The sequence below is a fragment of the Staurois parvus genome, unplaced genomic scaffold (assembly GCF_062004578.1).
Source record: "Staurois parvus isolate SC_StPar_1 unplaced genomic scaffold, SC_StPar_1.0 ptg000461l, whole genome shotgun sequence".
Taxonomy (NCBI): Eukaryota; Metazoa; Chordata; class Amphibia; order Anura; family Ranidae; genus Staurois; species Staurois parvus.
Genome location: NW_028318257.1, coordinates 642,555 through 665,645, shown reverse-complemented (window position 1 = coordinate 665,645; position 23,091 = coordinate 642,555). Strand labels below are relative to the sequence as shown.

Here is a 23,091-nt window from a genome sequence, read left to right as displayed (position 1 = left end):
CTCCTATGACCCATGACAAGACCCTGCGTGGTCCTGCCTCATACCTGGTTTTGCCCTCTGAATACGCCTGATCTTGATCCCTCTGGTACCTGGCCTTTGGCTTGCTTCTTGACTCCACATCTTGTTTAACCCTTCAGCTCATCTGCTGCCTGTGTGATACGGACCTTCGCCTGGCTCCAGTTTATGATTTCACCTTCCGAATCTGTGCCTCTGCTGTAATGGTTTTAAAGGTGGAGGCCACTGACTTTTTTTTCCCTACTCATCTTTTCTGACTGTTTTTCACTAGTTTTGCATTTGGCTAGGGTCAGTGTCACTACTGGTAGCATGAGGCGATACCTGGACCTTACAGAGGTTGCACAGGCGGTCCAACTCCTCCAGGATGGCACATCAATACGTGCCATTGCCAGAAGGTTTGCGGTGTCTCCCAGCACAGTCTCAAGAGCATGGAGGAGATTCCAGAGACAGGCAGTTAGTCTAGGAAAGCTGGACAGGGCCATAGAAGGTCCTTAACCCTTCAGCAGGACTGGTATCTGCTCCTTTGTGCAAGGAGGAACAGGATGAGCACTGCCAGAGCCCTACAAAATTACCTCCAGCAGGCCACTGATGTGAATGTCTTTGACCAATCAGGTGGTGGGTCAATGATGGTCTGGGGAGGCATATTCATGGAGGGAAACACAGACTTCTACAGGCTAGACAATGGCACCCTAACTGCCATAGGGTATCGGGATGAAATTCCTAGACCCATTGTCAGACCCTACGCTGGTGCAGTGGGTCCTGGGTTCCTCCTGGTGCACAACAATGCCCGGTCTCATGTGGCAAAAGTATGCAGGCAGTTCCTGGAGGATGAAGGAATTGATACCGTTGAATGGCCCCCACAGCATGTTTTGGTCCATCCAACGACACCAGGTTGCACCTCAGACTGTCCAGGAGCACGGTGATGCCCTGGTCCAGATCTGGGAAGAAATACCCCAGGACACCATCCATCATCTCATTAGGAGCCTGTCCCGACATTGTCAGCCTTTTTTTGGCTGTTTTAATTAACACTGAGACCTAAAAATGTGCATTAACATGTACAAAAAAGGAAAGGATTAACTGACTTTTTCTATCCGTATGTAACAAACATGATTTTTTTTTAAACACAAATATACAAAATGATCCATGCCAGCCTTTTTTTTCTTACTGATATTCCTTTTTTATTTTTTTTTTTAATTGATTTAAATATCACACCACATAGTCCACAGGACAGTGCACAGGTTACTGTGTATTGATAAAGGTAATACTGCAGATCCATACATAATCTCATACACTAACCACAGAAGCAATGGGGGAATTACATAAAGTTGTCACATATACCACGACTTTTAGAAAAATGCCATATTTCCTATTTGCAATAATATAGAGTAAGGGTGGTGGCAGTGGGGCACTTGTCCAGAGTGGGTGTTCTAGCCGGTCTTGGTGACCTCACCTTGAAGCAGATCATGGTGCACCATCTGTTGCAGAATTATGAATCCCATCACCTCTATCAGCCTTTGGATGTGTGGAAATGCTGGGTCTTGTAGTCCATCTGCATCTCACTAGCTGCTGTGGAACTACATCTGTTCTAAAGACCAGCTACCCTCTACATTTTCTCATGTGCAACTGAAAGTTTATGAAGAACAATGTACTGATCCTAGCATACAGTTTCTAGGCTTATATTCTAATCGGTCTTGGACATTTTAAAAATAATCAAATTTCTAGCAATACCACAGACAGTTCATCTTGCACTCATGGGTAGTACTTGTAAATGTATATTTCACCAATAAGGTATACAGGACTCCATAAGAATTCAATCATGAAAGCAGCCATCTTGTATCAGCTGGAACCTGAAAACGTGTGATCAGACTGGCAGGCAACACAGACAGTTCTTATTTAAGACACATATCCAGGTCCCTGCTTACTAATATCTGACCTATGTGAACTAAGAGCAATTTTTTTTTTGTAAGGGAGAGTCTACAAAAACAGCTGCTTTCATATAAAACAGGTCTATACCTCCCTTAATCAGAAGTGGAGACGGGGGGGGGGGGGGGGGGGAGAAAAAAAAAAAAAAAGGCAAAAACATTGGTGTGGTTACATACTGGGGTAAATGTTGGGCTTGGCCTAAAGAAACACAGTTAATATCGTCTGAGCCGACTTGCATCACACATGGAGCAGTCCTTGTATCCACAAATACTCCTGAATGGTTTACAGACACTCATAAACCTAAAGAATCATTAAAATAATATAAGACAGAACATGAATAAAGAGCTAATAATTGTCCTAAGCCTTCCTTGAAGGCCTATTCCACCTTTCACAGCAAGTTTCCTTGTAGTTCTCGGTGGAGCACAAGTGTGGTGGTGTCACTGCACTAGTAGCCCGTTGATACTTCCTCCAGCACCATAACTGAAGGTGTGTTCCTCGCTATGGACCTGGGGCTGTAAGAAAAGCCTGCAGGAATTCACTGATCACAGTTGCCTGCTTTGACGGCTCAAATGCAAAAAAATTAATAAATTTACATTTATTTTTTTTTTATTTGTAATCATAGGCATTTTTTGTGTTATATTCAGACTCTGCTGTACCGCACCATTGAATTTTATTAAAAGTTGGGGATATTTACATTTATTCCTTGTCCACAAGCACAATAGACATTATGTTCAGCAGGAAACATGCCCATGCGTTGCTAATAATGGAAGGAAAACATGGCTGTTGCTGGTGGCCAGAGGGAGAACCATCATCAGTGGTTGGGAAAAATGCCCGACATCAGTGGAAAGAAAAATACCTCAGTGGGGTGGGAAAGGGGAGACACTGGTGCTCAGCGGGGGGGGGGGGGGGGGGGGGGGGGAAGGGGTGACACTGGTGCTCTGTAGTAAGGAAAGGGGTGACACTGGTGCTTGGAAGAGAGAAAAAGGGGGGGGGGGGTAACTAAAACACAGAAACAAAGAAAAGTGGTGCTTAATAGGGGGACAAGGGAGACGTTGGTGCTCAGTCAGGGGAAAAGGACATTAGTAATCAGTAGAGCACTAGGGGAGACAATGGTGCACAGTAGGGAGAAAGAGGGGACATTCATGTTCATTGGTGGAGGGAAATTGGTGCTCAAAAGGAGAAAAGGGGGATATTGGTGCTTAGTAGGGGAAAATGGGGGAGACTGGTGTTCAGTACGGGGAAAGGGGAGGGCATTGGTGTTCAGTAGGGGGAAAGGGGAGGGCATTGGTGCTCAGTAGGGGGAAAGGGGAGGGCAGTGGTGCTCAGTAGGGGGAAAGGGGAGGGCATTGATGCTCAGTAAGGGGAAGACATTAGTGCTCAGTAGGGGGAAAGGAGGGATATTGGTGAGAAGTAGGGAAAGGTGGGGGGGGGGGGGGGATGGTTCTCAGTAAGGAAACGGGGGACACTGGTGCTCAGTAGAGGGAAAGGGGAGGGCATTGGTACTCAGTAGGGGGAAAGGGGAGGGCCACTGGTGGTCAGTAGGGGGAAAGGGGAGGGCATTGGTGCTCAGTTGGGGAGAGGGGAGGGCATTGGTGCTCAGTAGGGGGAAAGGGGAGGGCATTGGTGCTCAGTAGGGGGAAAGGGGAGGGCCACTGGTGCTCAGTAGGGGGAAAGGGGAGGGCCACTGGTGGTCAGTAGGGGGAAAGGGGAGGGCCACTGGTGGTCAGTAGGGGGAAAGGGGAGGGCCACTGGTGGTCAGTAGGGGGAAAGGGGAGGGCCACTGGTGGTCAGTAGGGGGAAAGGGGAGGGCATTGGTGGTCAGTAGGGGGAAAGGGGAGGGCATTGGTGCTCAGTAGGGGGAGAGGGGAGGGCATTGGTGCTCAGTAGGGGGAGAGGGGAGGGCATTGGTGCCCAGTAGGGGGAAAGGGGAGGGCATTGGTGCTCAGTAGGGGGAAAGGAGGGACATTGGTGAGAAGTAGGGAAAGGGGAGAATTGATGTTCAATAGGGAAATAAAGAGGGATACTGGTGCTCAGCAGGAGGAAATGGGGCATTGGTGCTCGGTAGGGAGCGGGGGGGGGGGGGGGGTTCATTAGTGCTCAGAACATATGTGGGGCAATAGATCATGGCACCTGACAGAACAGCAAACGAACCAAACCAGCATTCCAGCACTCAGCATGGAGACAAAGGTCTGCAGACTCCGGGACATTTGGAGGGGGATAATGTACAGTATGTGCTCAAGTCAGTGGTGCTAGTTGATCTGTCAAGTGTTGGGACCCCAAAGTTAAAATTTTCGATGCCCCAAAAAAATATAGCTTAAATGGCAATTAACTTTCAAAGGCCTCAGCCACAGACATTTCACAATATTATAATTATAACTGCACTTAAAACATACATTTCCTTTATAAAATGTACAGTACAATTGTATGTTCTTTCACATAGTATATGTTTAGCTTACAATAAATACAAATTTGGTTTTATTAAAATGATAGCACTGACTCAACCCTGTAACATCCAGACAGTAGTCCTCATTACTGCCAGTGATCAACATCACCAAGTACTATCCCTCCGTCATCAGTTTGTAGAATTCAGGACACACAAACAAGGCCAATCTCGCAACCACACTTATCTGATAATGTAAGAATCGCTGTGTGCTCATTTACTACCTGTGTACTTCCTATATATGTGGACGTAGCCCACTAATGAATAATAATAAACACTTTTCTATAAAATATACAACAAAATAGAAGCACAATATAAAATACATTACATCCCCTTACTCAGGATTATTTGGAATAAGATATTTTTCTTTTATAATTGTATTACTTAGACTCTGTCTATTTCATGCTATATTTAATATTCATATTCGAGTTAACAAGATATTGTACCCTGTGTCTATCTTGTAAAGGAGCTGTGCAGGTTTCTAATACAGAACATTAGAAGGATGTGGCTGAGCGGATACGTACACAAGCTTTGTCTGTGCTATATTTGCTTTGAGCTGAGGTCACTGGGCTATGAATAGAAGCTATAGATATATATTTTATATATATATATATATATATTTTTTTTATAGACACATTTGTGAATGTTCTAATGCACTATTCCCAACACACACATTCCTGTAGAATTGGCTGTGCATGTAAGTGGATGCTGAAGCGACCACTGGTTGGAACCGTGAATAGTCAGTGCAAGAAACTGTCACCAGCACACCATGGATCTCCAGAACAGGTCAAAAGCTTTATTCAGCGATTGCATCAATACAGTAGATAGCAACGTTCCGGCACCTCATAGGACCCCTTCATCAGGCATGTAACCTGCTCCAAAACATTGCTATCTGCTGTAACAATGCGATCGCTGAATAAAGCTTCAGACCTGTTCTGGAGATCCATGGTGTGCTGGTGACAGTTTTTGGCTCTGACATTTGTAAATGTGACCCGTTTCATGTAAATAACTTACCAACTGGGTAGCGCAGCTCTGTAGCCATGATCTTTGCTTTTACACCATTGGGAACTACATGAGGTAACCCTATGACAGTTGACATGACCGATAACTCTTATGTCCTAATTTGAAGCTTCACCAGAATTGCTTCAATCTTCGACACTACAATTTCCATCATAGTCGATGGTTCCCAGTCACACCTCAGCGTAGGGTTATTGAAACTTGTCAGGATATTTTCAGGCATAGTCATTTTGTCCTCAAAAGACTTCAATGGGAGCCCCTAAAAGCACATGTTATTTCCTAGTAACTATCTTTCCATTGGCTAAAAATAATAATTAAAAACTAAAAGAAAACTTGAGTCTGGAAAGAACACAACGCCGGTACAAACACTATTTAAAAAAAACAAACAAAAAAAACAGCCAAAGATGCTCAAGCTCTGAAGTTTGAATAGAACCTCAAACTGTAGCAATGGACTAAAGAAAAAAAAAAACCATTAAATATTTCAACTGGCCTATATAGGACGTTTGTGCAACAAAGTCTCAGGAATGTATATTAAATATTAAATATGAAAATAAATCATCCCACTGATCCTGCAATTCCAAAACATTTGATATCAGAGTATACCTTTAGGCTAAACCTTTTTTAAATTTTGGATAGAATGTTGAAGGGTTAGACTCTGAGGCCTTTATTGATACCTGTGTCCAGCAGCGGACTGACCATTTGGAAACTCGGGCACTGCCCGAGGGCCCGGGGTCAGTAGGACGCCCCATCAGATGCCCCTGGTACCTTTTTCATAGGCTTTTTTGAGCTTGGGCAAGGACACAGGGGCCCCATGATCCCCTATTGCCTGGGGGCCCCATGAGTTGTCAGTCCGCCCCTGCCTGTGTCCCCACTGGTGAGATTCACTCTCTATATTTCCTGGTGGCCATTGTCACAAAGACAGAAAGTGAAGATATCCTAAATGTCTGTGTTGTCACCAGAGCCAGAGGTAAGGGGAAACCTTCCAATAAGAACACCTATTCTAGTGAAAACTGCCTCAGAGGGGAATTCCAGTCACTTTGGGAGATTAGGGGAAATTTCCCAAATGGATGGACACAGATCACAACCTAGCAGGGGTTTTAACTCTTCACTATTCTATCCAAATCTAAAGTAGATTTAGCTGTACATACACTTTAGGCGTCCTTACCTTTAAAGCAGCCCATAGGAGTCATTTTTTTGTGTGAGATAAACAAAATAAATTACTTGATTCCCCCATCAATACACTTGATGTGGACAGGGGAATCCTCCCTGCAGAACCTTTGTATTCTGACAGCGGGGAGATTTCCCCACCAGAATACACTCAGCAGCTTTAGCCTGCAGCACTGATCAAGCAGGGAAAACCCGAAAGTGCCCATACACCGGATCAAAAATCAGCCAGTCCCTGCTGAACCAGATTTTGATGAATGTATAGGCGGTGTAAATATCTATGAACAATGTTTAGGTGTCTACAATCTATACAGCTCATAATGTAGACCAGACCTCCTAATATGAACCAATGACAACATAAAGTGCATTTGAAACAAAGGAATTCAATCTCCAGCCAGGACTATGAATGCAGCTCCATCCTCCATGAGTGGACAGAGAGCCAACTATGGCTTCAGGTCACGAGGTGGCTGCCATGACAGAGTATAGCTGTACTTTCCACGTCACAAAACTGGAAATCCCTACTGGACATTTTGGCATACACATAGTGGCTACATGAAACTACAACAATGGTCATTTAGTCAAACCAAGTATATTAAAATAAAAAAAAAATAATAAAGTGCACAGTATAGTGCTTGGACACTGGGATATCCCCCCTTCACTATGTCACCTTTGGGCTTGTTCATATCATACCCATTAAGCACAATTGTATAAATGGGCGCCCCCCCCCCCCCTATTTACCTCTAGCATTATAGCCCACTTCAAGCAGATCTCCACCCAAAAGGGGGAAGTTGCTTTACGGCTTTGTCCACCACTCCCCGTTAAGGATTGGCAACTTTGGGGAGGGCGGGGGGAAGGGTTACCCAAATTTTGACAGGTACCTACTCCCATTGCGATCACCTGGGCGATCAGAAGATGGAGGGGAAGTCGTCGTCCTCCCCCCCCTTCCTGACAGGTCCCAGAAGACTACAGGACTATTCACAAAGCGCAGCACTACTAGCACATGTGCAGTGGGCACCCGGTTGTGAAGTTGTCACAGTTGGGTGCCCACAATGAAGATGCCAGCGCCAGGGACACAGGGTGGCTGGTGAACCAAGCTGGTGTGAGCACACCACGGGATCAAGGGACAGGTGGCTGTTTTTTTAAAAGTCAGCAGCTACAATTTTTGTAGCTGCCGACTTATTTTTTTAAATTTTGAATGGACCTCCCCTTTAAAAGGCTACTAAACCCATGACCTTGCATTCACTATATCTAGTCTTCCACACAACATGGAAACGCATTTATTTTAGTAAATATAAACTGCTAGATACCCTTTTCTCATCAGCAGTATATAGCAATCTTGTGACTTCTATCAGTGTCCAGCTGAACACCAGCTAATCTTGTGGGCGGAGTTTTTATTCTCCTCTGACTTTCCTATGAGGCTGCAACCTCATAGGACAGTCAGAGAAGAATGAAAACTCATTCTACAAGCTTTAACCAGTGCTCTGCTGGACACTGATAGAAGTCACAAGATTACTTTATACTGCTGATGAGAAAAGGTATTTAGCAGTTTATATTTACTAAAATAATTGCGTTTCCATGTTGTGTGTACTGTGGGAGACCAGATATAGTGAATGCAGGGTCCTGGGTTTAGTAACACTTTAAAAGTTCCTCAGGGGGAACGTAGGGGTTCCTTGAGCGGTGGCCGATTGATACTTCTAATGGTACCTGCATACAGTTGTGGCCAAAATTATTCAACCCCCAATGCTGTAAAGGGGTTTAGGGACTATAGTGTACATTTGGAATTGTATTCAGAATCAAATCCTACAAGGACGTTGTAACTACCCAAATGCAACTAAAATGACATCAATTGTTTATGTAATACAGTAGTAAATGGTTCTTATGTGGTTTCTTCATTGCCACAATTATTCAACCCCTTAAAGACTACCACTCTGAAGAACAGAGGTTCATACAGGTGCTTTCCATCAGGTATTGAAAACACCTGTGGATGTCACCGAGCAGCAATCAAGCATAATAAGCACCAATTAGGCAGCTTTAAAATGACTGTGATACTCAGCTCCTTCTAGACATTTACTGGTGTGGTTACAAACATGGTGAAGGCAAGAGAATGGTCCAGGAAGACAAGAGAAGAGGTGATTTCTCTTCACAGGAAGGGCAATGGCTATAAGAAGATTGCAAAGATGTTAAACATACCAAGAGACACCTTAGGAAGCATCATTCGCAAATTCAAGGCAAAGGGCACTGTTGAAACGCTACCTGGTCGTGGCAGAAAGAAGATGCTGACTTCGACTGCTGTGCGCTACCTGAAGCGTAGAGTGGAGAGAAGTCCCCGTGTGACTGCTGAGGAACTGAGAAAAGATTTGTCAGATGTGGGTACAGAAGTTTCAGCCCAGACAATAAGACGCACACTGCGTAATGAAGGCCTCCGTGCCAGAACTCCCAGGCGTACCCCCTTGCTGTCTCCAAAGAATAAGAAGAGTCGACTGCAGTATGCCAAAAGCCATGTGGACAAACCACAAAAGTTGTGGGATAGTGTTCTGTGGACTGATGAAACAAAATTAGAACTGTTTGGGCCCATGGATCAACGCTATGTTTGGAGGAGGAAGAACAAGGCCTATGATGAAAAGAACACCTTGCCTACTGTGAAGCATGGTGGAGGGTCAATCATGCTTTGGGGCTGTTTTGCTTCTGCAGGTACAGGGAAGCTTCAGCGTGTGCAAGGTACCATGAATTCTCTTCAGTACCAGGAGATATTGGATGGAAACGTGATGCAGTCCGTCACACACCTGAGGCTTGGGAGACGTTGGACCTTTCAACAGGACAATGATCCCAAGCATACCTCCAAGTCCACTAGAGCATGGTTGCAGAGGAAAGGCTGGAACATTTTGGAGTGGCCATCGCAGTCACCAGACTTAAATCCGATTGAGAACCTCTGGTGGGACTTAAAGAAAGCAGTTGCAGTGCGCAAGCCTAAGAATGTGACTGAACTGGAGGCCTTTGCCCATGAAGAATGGGCGAAGATACCCGTAGATCGCTGCAAGACACTTGTGTCAAGCTATGCTTCACGTTTAAAAGCTGTTATAACTGTAAAAGGATGCTGTACTAAGTACTAAGATTGAATGTCACTTGGGGGTTGAATAAAACTGATAATGCTGTGAGCACAGAAAAGACATTTGTGGTTATTTCATTATAACTGTTATGTTATATTTGTCTGACCTACAAGTGCCTCTTTAATGTAAATGTAAGCAAGATGACTGAATGATCAAAAGCAATGTCAAACTGGCCAAAACACTCAATTTCAGTGGGGGTTGAATAATTTTGGCCACAACTGTAGTTCCCAGGAAAAAGCCACCTGACAGAGCCAGATGCATGACACCCCAACAATCTTTTAAGTGGTCTGTAAGAGTGGCATTCTGACCACTACTGTAAGGGGGGCATTGTTTCCTGATCATTAATCAAAGGGGCATTCTTCCCATTGAATAAATTCATTTTAACAGGAGTTCCCTGAGAACTGAAAACTATTTCAAAGGTTTCTCTGGGGAAAAAACATTGAGAAGAGAAAGGCCCAGCTAGAAAAATGATGGTGCCAATTCAGGAGAGACCTAGATACGTCAAGATTTCTGTGAAAGGTAACAGCAGTGAGACTCCATTGTGAACAGAGCGTACAGTTGTAGCAAAAGAGGTAGCCTAACATAGAAAACGTAAAGACGATTGGATGAAGCAACATAAAAGGACACCCTTAAGTATAAAAGGGAAAGAACAATGTGCACAGAGGTGCTTATTTCAATACAGCCAGACAGAATACAGACGCTCAATAAAATGAAATCTAGCAGCTGATTGGTTACAGACCAGGTCTGTAGGTCCATATTGCACCATGCTGGTAAATGAGCAAAAAGTAAGCAAACCACTGGAGACGTCTTTCCAAGCTGGCAGCCATGTGTCCACATGAAAAGATCAATAACGGCAAAGAAAGTGATTGGTGGTAATAGGCGATAACCTATCTGGGTTATATGTGAAGAACCGACGTTTCTTATTATTTTCTATACCAATGTGAAAATACTGCAGCTGAAGCATGACTGTTTGCTATGGAAAACACAGACTTTTGCCTTTCTACCCTGCTCATGGGACAGACACATAATTCCTTGTAGCAATTGGCCATCAGAGTGTATACCAGTAGCTGTGCTGGAAATACAAATTCCGATATGTCTGGACAAGAAAGAGAACCTGTAATAAAGCAATATACGCATGGAAGAAGCCTCAAATGGGCATTTTCTGACTCCCATGCGGATTACTATTCTCTAACTAGTTAAAGATTTATTGTATTAAAGGAATGCTGTTAAACATCTCTTAGGCTGGTGTCACACCTATAAGCTGTAGTATTGCACGCTTCATTGCACTGGAAGTACCAAAGTGTGGTGTCGTTCCTACTGAATGGAACCCCAACACACCTGCATTACAGTGCACCATATTGCACCACTGTGCTTGGGGCAAAAATTAGTGAAGGTGTGTTTTCCTGTCCATTGTGATGCAATGGCAAACCATTCAAATCAAGTGACTGCCCTGCAGAACTGGAGACAGAAACAGATAAAACTAGATAGCCCATTAAAAGATAAAATAACAAAACCAGCTTTTTTTTTTGTAATATTCACTTTCATGCCAGAGATTTCCCCTGAAGTACTTTTTCCTGCCACTAGATGTCCTCAGTTCTGATGGCCAGCATCATTCAACCCACATCCTCTGAGCCCAGGTCATCCTGGACCTGCCCTAGCCTGTGAAATAAGAAGCAGGACAGAGATGAGCTCATGTCTCTGTCACTCCGCCCCTCTCCTCCTATCAGCACATGAACTGATAGGCTCTTTGTACGGCTTCTCACACTCCAGCATTGCTGTACAGGTACTGCAAGAGGCTGATGCCAGGTCAAATTCATGTATATATATTGGATGCATTTAAGAAACACATTTAATGATGTATTAATTATTATAGAGCCTCATTAATGTGTGTCTGACTAGAGTTCAGCTTTAGTGCAATGTATAATAACCTATGATATAATACGAGTGCATTAAACCACACCAGTAACAACCGAATGGGTATCAATTTTGTTTTAGTTTCTCATTTTTTGAAAAGCTACCACAATGCAAATTAACTTTTTGACTCCAGATACCCTGACCATGTTAGTGCCTGGATTTCACCTTCCATGGCAGATGAGTGAAGGGAATAGAAAAGGCCAGGTAGTGTATGCAATTTGCAGAGTTTGTCCTACACTGAACAACTCTAATATAAAAAAGTTGAAGTTTGATGCACTTTGAGTTCCTGAAGACAACAGGAGCCTGTGGCCATTTTCATTTACAGTGCATCAAAAAGATTGCAAAACATCACAGGAGACTTCCAGGCCTACCCCTTGCTCCTGTCAATCTCAAATTATTTTCATATAAAAAGTTCTAGTTCATCTAAAATGCCTATCTTATGTCATGATGTTGCTCTTGCTAAAAACTGAAACATTTTAGTCTTTGTTGAGCAAACGACGTCATGTTATCTGGAACTAGTATGAGGTTTTGGGAGTCAGAGCTGCAGCTTCCATTAGAGGCTTCTCACACAAGGTATTTCACTCTAACAGATTCCTCTGCCTTGATGATTAGTGGTCCCAGTGTCTTGAAGCCAGTGATACGCATAACACTAGATTCTCCATTTTGTTGAGAAACCAGCCGCAGAAATGAAAAAAAAAATACCGTGACTGCTATGAATACAAGACACTTTTCTACCTTGGTCCATGTACTGTATGTTTGGCAAGTCTAGACTTAAATAGTTATTTATGCAAATATACAACAATTAACCACAATACCATAGAATATTTGGTTCTTGGTCAAGTTACTCAATTAGGTTATGTTCTCTCACCAAATAACTATTTTGTGTTATAATGCCGGTTGCTTCTACAACCACAACAAAAAAATGGTCAAAGAACAAAGTGCAGAAATCCATACCAACCAATCAGCAGGTACCTTTAGTAATTTTGACAACTGTAGTCCAGTGTTGCTCAACCAATCGCTCTCTGTGGACTAAAGGACTATGGATAGAGGGCCTCAGACACCCAGATGCTCACAGATAGAGTTCATTACCAAATGTGAATGATAAACTTACTGCGATTTTGTAACCAACAAAACAGCAACATGAAAAAAAACACCAAACAAGACCAAAAAAGAAAGCAGCTTAAAGCCAACCCTGAGCATTTTTTTGTTTAAATTACAATGGGCCCCCAAGCATTGTACACATTCTCAAAAAAAAAACAAAAAAAAAAAAAAAAACGCATTTTGGACTTCAATACTTATCTTTAACCCTGAGCGGTCCCCTCCTGCAGTACCATTTTTGTTTGAACCGCACCATGTAATAAGTCAGTCATTCTACAAATGAATGGCGTCATGGTCCTGCCCTTTAAGGAGACATCCCCTCTCAGTAGATTTTATTCATAGGATATTGAAGCAGAGAGCGGTGCTGTTGTTATCAGCAACAGTTTGCACTGAGCCAGAGAAGATGTGAAGAGAAGGAAACCCATCCTGAAGATATCTGATAAAGGTAGGTATAAAAAAAAAAAAAATACAGTGTAGGGGGGTCTCCAGGTAGATTGGGGGAGTTAGTTAAGGGGGATAAGCTATAAATTGGTCTTTAATTAGAAACATGCTATAACAAAATACAATCTCTACTACTTATCAAGAAATCCCTGAATATATCAAGCTTGAGATACACTGCCCAGGGCTGTTACTATGGGTAGGTGCACATCACTGCCCATTGTGGCCTCATTATATGGGATTTCTAGTTCCTGCTTGACCTTTCTTTGCAGTAACTTAGAATGGATTCATCCTAATGGTACCCATAGACATAAAGGTACAATGACCTGGTCTAAACATGTATAAACTCACAGCTGAAACATGAATGTTGAATGCCTTGTACAGACCGTGGCACTGGCCTTCTCACTGGCAATATCAGTCAATTAGTTAATTGTTAAATGGCCCAAAAGTATTCAAGGTACCCTCCACTGAAACAGTGCAGACGGGACAGTACCATGAAAATCTCTCTGCCAACTTCCTCCCCAGATCTGTTACCTGTATACAATTTTTTTCATCATTCAGTAAAGCTTATCCTTTGTCCATGCATGCATTCAATTTTATCAGGATTGACAGATGAAACTACTGGAGTTTTATAAATATAGAAGCCACAGACCCTATATCACACTGAAAGTCCACTGTATATTCAGCTTGGAAAATACGCACAACCAAAGAGAGAGAGAAGCAAGATCATGGAAGCCAATAGACTACACATTTCATGCCACACTGCACTTGACCCTTGAGGAAGTGCTCTTTGGGAAGAGGCTTTCAAAGTATTTTGGCTCTCACCTCTATGATCCTCGCTTCTATTCTCCCAGTTTGTATATGCACGGTCTAGTTTTATTGTGTAGGCTCCATGCACACTGGGCGTCTTAAGAATGATGGTAGCGTTAGCTGTGTAAAGTCGCGTTAACGCAAGTTTTTCATCTTTTTTTTAGCATTTTTTGCATTAGCGATTAGCCGCTAATCATCTTTCGTTTAGCCAAGTACTTCACTTAACTAAACTAAAGATTTTGCCTGTTGTGAGGTGTGGTGGTGGGACCGTACGGACATAACCCAAAAATCTCTATACACTTTGTTGTATTTCACTGCTGATCTTTTCTACTAGTATAAGTGGCAGGTAAGGTCCTGCTATCGCTTATAAAGAGACTGCAGATGATCTAAAGGGGATGAATTAATTTCTGTGTGCATACACAAAACCCAACCCAAAAGCAGTTTGGAAGATGTCTGCTCCACAGTGACATGATGCCACTGGCACAAAGGAATGTATAGGTGGAGTTTGGTTGTAATTTAATGTGAAGTATCTAGCCTGGTCCCTCAGCCATGTCAAACCAAGAGTTTATACCACTCCAGGCCCTTTGTGCTCAGTAAAGGTGTACGACTGATTGACTTGTCCCCTACAGCCAGCTGCAGAGTAGCATACAAGAAATGAAGCTGCAATCCATGTGTTTACACCAGCCAGTTTATAGAAAACCAAAGATCCCGCCCTGCCAAGTTTCTCTTTCACCGGTGATGTAAGGAAAGGGAGTGCAGATTCATTTTTTTGTATGGTTTACATAAACCATGAGTATGAAAACCTCTGTCCTTCCCTGGTTAAAGATCAAAATACATCTTATGTATTCATTCAGCAATTTTAAGTGGCTTCCTAACAATCACAAACATAGTACGTTCAACAACACATACAAAAATGACATTTGAAATGTTACCCAGATATACACAAATAAAGAAATATATTAAACAGTGGTTATAGGAAAGGTTATATTAAGTAGCTATGAACTTCATAATTGACCAAAGTTATTGCACGCTTAGGTGATCACAAGTGCAGTTCCATGTTACCGATCAGTGAATTCCAGAGTTGGAGAAGGGTGGGTTGATATTTTGGTAGAGGACTCAAATTTTGTCCTTGATGGAACACGAGGTGGTGGTGGGGGTTTCCTCAGAGATTGAGAGAAAGAACCCACCGGGATTGTGTTCTGATTGCTATCAAAAGTGGACTGTTGGAAGCCATCAAACTCTACTCCATTGCTGACTGACCTATTGGATTTAGTTGTAAAACGGTCCTCATCAAAAGTTACCCAGCCTTTTGGATTAGACTCAGACATAGAAGCAAAATTATGTGGCAATGATAGACTTTTCTCTGCTGGCCCTAAGGAGAATACTGGCTTGCTCTGCTGAAGCTCTGGTTGGCTTGTGGAATGAAATTGCTCACATATTCCAGTTGGCAGTAATGTAGGACCAGTCAAAGAGGATGTTGGGTTATTGAATGGATTTCCGGCATTTGATGATCTTTCATTGAATGGGTTGACTGAATTTGTAGTATTAGATTTGTTAAGGAATGGATTAGGGGATATCCGTAGACTGTCTTGTGATGTACTCCGGCTTGGGACTGGAGGTAGTATGGGCAGGCTATTGATGGTATGAAGATTATTCTGTACTGCAGAAGGCAACAGGACTGGCTCCCTTTGGCTTGATGGTGGAGCAGATGATATGGTGTTGAGTGCAGAAAGCTTGGTAATGAAAAGGGGATCTAAAGAGAAGTCCGCAAAAGGATCGTTTTCAAACTGACTTTTAAAGCCACTGACTCCATTAGTTGGATTCTGTATGGAAAAACATATACAATTATCATAAAAATAAGATACCAGGAGACCATGTAGAGCTACCATCTATTATCTAATCTAGCACAAACACAGTGGTATGTCATGAAGAATTTTACAACAATATCAACCAGAATGATACATTCATGACATAAATAAAAGGACCAGGCCAAACAAAAATGTCTTTGGTTTTGACTGGTGCATCATGGAATATTCATGCAATAACTGAGTTAAAAGTCCAATAAAACTCTGTGTGGTCTTAGTCAAAGGCCAAAGACAAGACCTGTCTTTTTCCCACAAAAAGTTGCTGGCTTTTACTGCTGCAGTACAAAAGTTGTTGTTAAAGAAATCTGTTATCTATGACTTACAACAGCATTCTGTTAAGAATACATTTACTCCCCTTTCAAAAATCTTGTTTGATTTTAGGGTTAAAATAAATGTAGAAACACTCAAGTGCTTTAAAATGTCAGTCTGGAACCCTGAATCACAGCAACAAAAAAAGTACAATCTTTTTTGTTCTAATTTAGTACAGTGCGATATCTATGCCATATACTGGTTTTATACTATCTCTCAACATCTCTCCAATGCATACTTCAAATGGTATGACCATTGCAGGGCACATTTTTGGTGGACAAATCTCTTGGCGTGGACAATTAATTTTGCTAGCTGGTCCATGCCAGAGACTGGTGGGCAACTATGCAAAATGAATACAAGAAATAAATTCTGCTAAAAGGGGCAATACTAGCTTTTGAGGCCAGGGGTGTACACCATTACCTATTGATATTTTGTTGAAGAAATGCTAAAATAAAATATTTTACTTTCCAAGTATTTATCTGCTGAAGCTATTTGAAAAAAAGATCTAATATGCTTGTTGAAATATGTCAAAAAAGCAACACTTACCACTGGCTGTACTTACTTTTTCACATGACTGTATAATTTGGTTTTCATGAAAAACACAAGCAAGGTAGGCCTTGGGGAGTGAGGGTAGGAGTACAGTTGACTCCAATTGTATTGCTCTCCTCTAAATTAAAAAAAAAAAACCCTTGGCTTACAACCGTGGCTCCCTTGCAACGGTTGTAAGTGGGAGGAGCCATGAATTCTCCAAGCATTTTAGTAAAGGATTTTCCACTGGATATAACAAGCTGGTAAGTATTCCACACACCACATTGAATTTGGGTGACCTGACCTTTTACACGCACACCGGACAAACAAAATGTTTATAGTAAAACTCCAGCCAAAATATTCTTGGATATTTGGATATAGTGTGAAGGGCCAGGTTTTTATAGCTGTTGGTGCCCCATGTTGGGTAGCCCCCCCTCACTACCTGTTCAGGTGATAGTTATCACTGGGAGAAAAAGTCAGGGAGAATGCAAAAATGTATGATTGTCAGTCAAAGATGGGGTAGAGGAGATACCTTTCCATGGGTACTTCATTTTGGTGTCAACTCTTAAAGGTGGAATTTCCTTTTGGGGAAATTTACTTCCCGTTGCATCTCTAAAGTATGCAATAGCATTGGACCAATAGAAGTGAAAACTGGTTTGATGGATCTACTGCAAAGTGATTTTTCCCTTCAGATCCGTGATTAAAGTATAGTATGGATGATCCTGTTCTGGTCCCAGGCTGCTACCTCTCTGCTAATGACAATGTCGGTTTGCTGCCTGAGCGCTCCCCAGACAGCAAATTCTTGGATGTACAGAGGAGCACCTGGTAAAAAGTTCATCTGACTTGGACTTTTTGAAACATTTAAAAAAGGTTAAAAGCATCAAATACAGCCAACACATTACAGGGGGGGATGCCTTCCCTTTCAGAGCTTTAGCAGTCATGCTAATAAACTCACAACAGATTATACTAAGGGACCTGTGTTACGGCTTGATGAAAACTAGTGACAGCACTAGAGGAAGCCATCATATTTTATGTATGTATAGTACAAAGCTCAGTGATTTTGCATTTTCAAATACAAGTCTGAGTGTTTTCAGATTTTTTTTTTTTTTTTAAATCCATCAAAAGTTGAATAAAAAAAGTAGTATTACACACTATATGACCAAATGTAGTCAAAGAGCCCTCCAAATGATTGTGTTAAACTATTTTCCAATGAAAAGGTACACCATTACGTCAAAGTTATTTTAGAGAACTGTGTGTTTCCATAGTTTTCTGTTTTCATATGACTGTGCACCATGCACATATTCAGTTTCATAAAGACATAGTAAAATTAGTTTGGCATGGAGAAACGTGTGGCCTGCACAGAGCCCTGACCTCAACCTTAGTGAACACCTTTTGGGGTGAGATGGAACGCCAATTGTGTCAGGTTTTCTCATTCAGCATCAGTACATGACCTTACAGGTTCATCTCATTAACTTAGAATAAAGTTAGTTTATTTCAGTAATTCAATTCAAAAATAGAAACTCATTATATAGATTCATTAAACACAGAGTGATATATTTCAAGCATTTCTTTCTTTTAATTTTGAGGATTATGGCTTACAGCTGCTGAAAACTCAAAATTCAATATCTCAGAAAATTAGAATATTACATAAGACCATTAAATGAAAAAGGATTTTTAATACAGAAATGTTGGCTTACTGAAAAGTCAGTCCATGAGCAGTATAGTATGCACTCAATACTTGGCTGGGGCTCCTTTTGCACGAATTACTGTATCAATGTGGCGTGGCATGGAGGCGATCAGCCGTGGCACTGCTGAGGTGTTATTGAAGCCCAGGTTGCTTTGATAGTGGCCTTCAGCTAGTCTGAATTGTTGGGTCTGGTGTCTCATCTTCCTTTTAACAATACCCCACATATTCTCTATGGGGTTTAGGTCAGGCGAGTTTGTTGGCCAATCAAGCACAGTGATACCATGATTATTAAACCAGGTATTGGTACTTTTGGCAGTGAGGGCAGGTGCCACGTCCTGCTGGAAAATGAAATCAACATCTCCATAAAGTTGGTCAGCAGAGGGACGCATAAAGTCCTCTAGAATTTCCTGGTAGAGGGCTGCACTGAGTTTGGACTTCATAAAACACAGTGGACCAACACCAGCAGTTGACATAGCTCCCCAAATCATCACTGACTGTGGAAACTTCACACTGGACCTCATGCAACTTGTATTCTGTGCCTCTCCACTCTTCCTCCAGACTCTAGGACCTTGATTTCCAAATGAAATGCAAAATTTACTTTTATCCAAAAAGAGGACTTTGGACCACTGAGCAACAGTCCAGTCCTTTTTCTCCTTAGCCCAGTTAAGACAAGGAATGCAACAGTTGTAGCCCATGTCCTAGATACGTCTGTGTGTGGTGGCTCTTGAAGCACTAACACCAGCTGTAGTCCACTCCTTGTGAACATCCCCCAAATTCTTGAATGGCCTTTGCTTCACAATCCTCTCAAGGCTGCAGTCCTTGTTGCTTGTGCACCTTTTTCTACCACACTTTTTCCTTCCACTCAACTTTCCATTAATATGCTTGGATATGGCACAGCTTCTTTTGCTATGATCTTTTGTAGCTTACCCTCCTTGCAGAGGGTGTCAATGACTGTCTTCTGGACAACTGTCAAGTCAGCAGTCTTCCTCATGATTGTGTAACCTACTGAACCAGACTGGGAGACCATTTAAAAGCTCAGGAAACCTTTACAGGTGTTTTGAGTTACCGTATTTTTTGCTCCATAAGACGCACTTTTCCCCCCCAAAAAAGGGGGCAAAATGTCAGTACGTCTTATGGAGCGGCCAGTCCGGTATTCCCACCGCGTCAGAATATCGAGCCGACCGCTCATCTCTTCTCTGCAGCAGGACCTTACCTGTTCCTCGGTCCAGCACTGCGAAGGCTTCCCACGTCTGCATCTTTAGTGTGGGCTCTTGGCTGTGACAGCCGGGTGCCCAGTGCGCATGCGCAAGAAGCACTGCGCTTTGTGAATAGTACGGTGTCTTCTGAGACACGACAGGTCCCAGAAGACGCCGGACCAATCACAAAGCGCAGCGCTTCTCGCACATGCGCACTGGGCACCCAGCTGTCAGCTGGGTACTCACACTAAAGGGATGACAACTCCGCGGAAGTGGGAACGGGTACCTGTCAAATTCAGGTACCCGCTCCCCCTCCCTCCCCAAAGGTCAGCAGTCTCTGGTCATCCCCTGTACTGTGTCCGCAGTCTCTGGTCATCCCCTGTACTGTGTCCGCAGTCTCTGGTCATCCCCTGTACTGTGTCTGCAGTTTCTGGGCATCTCCTGTACTGTGTCTGCAGTCCATTGGTTCAGAATATTTATTTTCTTGTTTTCCGCCTCTAAAACCTAGTTGCATCTTATGGTCAGGTGCGTCTTATGGAGCGCAAAATACGGTAATTAGCTGATTAGAGTGTGACACCATGGGGTTTATTTACTAAAGCTGGAGAGTCCAAAATCAGACTCCCTTCTGCATAGAAACTAATCAGCTTCTAACCTCAGCTTGTTCAATGAAGCTTTGGCAATGAAACCTGGAAGCTGATTGGTTTCTATGCAGAAGGGAGTCTGATTTTGCACTCTCCAGCTTTAGTAAATAAACCCCCCATGTGTCTACAATATTGAACTTTTTCACAATATTCAAATTTTCTGAGATACTGAATTTTGGGTTTTCACTAGCTTGAAATATATCATGTTGTGTATAATGACTCTAATATATTGGTTTCACTTTTTGAACTGAATTACTGAAATAAATTAACTTTTTGATGATATTTTAATTTATTGAGAAGCACCTGTAGAAATGCTCTTTTGGCTGAATGGGCACAAATTCTCCCAGACACACTCCAAAATCTTAACGGAAGTCTATCATTAGAGTGGAGGTTGCTGTGCTGCAAAGGAGGAATTCCATTATTAGTATTCATGGTTTTGGATTGGGCTGTTCAACAAGCTCATATGGGTGTAAAGGCCAAGAGTCTCCAAAATCTGACCTTGCAAGGCAAGATGGAATAATAATCAATTTTGTATGCTTTTAAAAGATTCTTAGCTCACAGTATAGGTAGTTGTATATTTGTAGTTCAATAATTACATTCAACTGGACTTATTCTGCTATCTGGAAGACATTTCACAACCTGTACAAGCAGCTTCTTCAGTTCTAATGAGTGTAAGGAACATACATTTATAGCCACACAGGTAACTTAGCCCCAATATGCTAATAGGTCAAGGAAGATGCTTATTATCTAAAACAGGATAAGAGGTTTTAAAGTTTGTCTAGATGCCCTGTTCTCATCAAAATTGTAGTTTTTACCATTTATCTTGTTCCCTTAGACTTCTTATGCATTGATGTTAAAACCAGATCCTGGAGCACCTTGCCAACATCCAGTGTGCCCCTTGATGCCCAATGCTGGAAGAATGTTCTGACCCATTCTCACAAGAGGAGACAGAATGGATTGCCTTGCACTGTGCTAAGATGAATGTGTGCTGTATGGTCCTTTATCCCTTTATTTATTCAATACATCTCTAGAGTCTCCAACTCCCACCCTCATTGCTAGGAACAGGGTTGGTACAAAGATGTAAAAAATAGTGCCATGTGATGAAATGTATAAAAGCCTTTAGGTGTACACAGCATTTTTAAAACACCCCAGGTGTCTACTGAGAAAGAGTAAAATGTCAGCTGCCATATGTGAACTGAAAAGAGAGTTGTGTCTGTGAAAACATTCTGTACACAACTTCCGAAATGGCTAAAAGCAGAATATGAATGTTTCTTAGAAAACTATGGTGGTTCATTAAATAATATTGGGAGTAATATGATTTACAAGCAGATTTTCTACCCACCCTTCTTCTCAGTAAGATACTTATCACAAATCTGAAATCATGATTGAATATCATGGCCAACAATCTTTAACCAAAACGATTGCAAGATAACTGGCACCAATGACCATTGCCAAAATCAGTTAAATGACAGAGAAGCTCCTTCAAAAACTGTTAACGTGTTAAACATATACAACTCCTGCAGCTGTAAAAGTTACGGGGTCAATCCACCTTAAAGTGATATTTCAGATATGGTGGAGCCCTGTGGGCTATGACTTGTTGGCTTCTTATAACCTGTTGAGACTCCACCAGTGAGACTTCCCTGGCATAGTCATTCCAAGTGTAAATGCAACAGGGACTGTGGCAGGAACCCATGCTTGGAACAAGTACAGTCCCACAACTCGAGTCCCTGAGGGACGTAAGAAATCCTCCAGCACCCACCAAACTTCAACTCTCCAGCATCCACCAAACAATGAAATATCAGTTTTGGGTGGATTGTGCTTTTAATAAAATATTGCATGCATTATGTCATGATAAAGAACACAGACACACTGACTGGACTTCAGACACACCATGTAGGAAAGGGGGTCTTTGGAAGAGACTGCTGCTGGATGAAACCACATTGCATTTGCCAAGTTCCCCTTCCTTTCTCAGTAATGTAATGTAGTTTGATCAGCACAGGTAGGCATTATACCCAGTGGGAAAATCTAAGTCAGTTTTTGTTTTGCCATGGAGGGGTTCTGTAAGCAGTAGTGATGTCTCTTCCTCCTTTCTGTCTGTGGCCTCACACTCTCCACCTTTCACCTATAGCGCAATCCCATCATATATCTTACTGCACTTGCTCTCCCCAATCCTGTCCTCCTCTATTCTCCCAAGTTTCTCTACCTTCGTCTGGTGGATCTGCACGCCATTTGCTATGTTCATTGATATGCCAGGAGGATAGGCTAAAGGATGCAGAAGCTGTACGAACACAGCCGCGGGTCCCAATTTGAAAGGCGTGCGGATGCAGGTGCATGGCCTCCAAACACCGACAGTGTGCATTCGGGGCCACTCACCCACATCTGCACCCTTATCAAGTTGGGGCCTGTATGAACACAGCCGCTGCGTCTTTAGAGTAACAGGCAGCTCCAGCCACAGAAACAGGCAGCTCATTCACACTGTGTGGGCCAGAGAACCCGTGTGAACAAATCCTAAATTTTTTAAATTATTTTCTTTTACAATTTTTAAAAATGATTCTTCAAATTTTTCTAATAAAATTGTTTCCAATTTGTTTTTTACAACGCTGTTAGGGGGACATAGGCGAGATATCATAGGTCTAAACAGACCCCTGATATCTCACCTTTGTGACAGAGAAAAATTGAGGACATGGATTCTTCAATTCTTTTTCTTGCAGCCTCAGCTGTACTGCAGAGGAATGAACAGGAAAGAGGCTCCTGTTCATTCATAAACTGAAGCATAGTAAACACATGTTTACTACGCTTTAGTTATGAATGGACACAGGAGCAATCAGTATCAATCTCTCTCCGTGTCCATTCAGAAAAGGAAGGCACCGGTAAATGACATTTACCAGCCCCTTCCACTGCTCACTATTCTGACACATCCATTCGTGTACCTGCAGCAG

The 23,091-nt window shown here is 42.4% G+C and overlaps 1 protein-coding gene across 6 annotated transcripts in view; it reads right to left on the bottom strand.

Moving 5' to 3' along the window:
• Window positions 1-14,764: 14,764 nt before the first annotated feature.
• SYNJ1 (synaptojanin 1) overlaps window positions 14,765-23,091 on the bottom strand; it is a 180,846-nt gene continuing 172,519 nt past the window's right edge. For 5 of the 6 annotated variants that reach the window (XM_089688925.1, XM_089688928.1, XM_089688929.1 and 2 more), the window contains one exon: window positions 14,765-15,749. In XM_089688925.1, the coding sequence (XP_089545051.1) occupies window positions 14,985-15,749 (765 nt within the window). In that variant the 3' untranslated portion in view covers window positions 14,765-14,984. The remainder of the gene's footprint in view (window positions 15,750-23,091) is intronic. The other variant, XM_089688930.1, reaches the window with a different exon arrangement.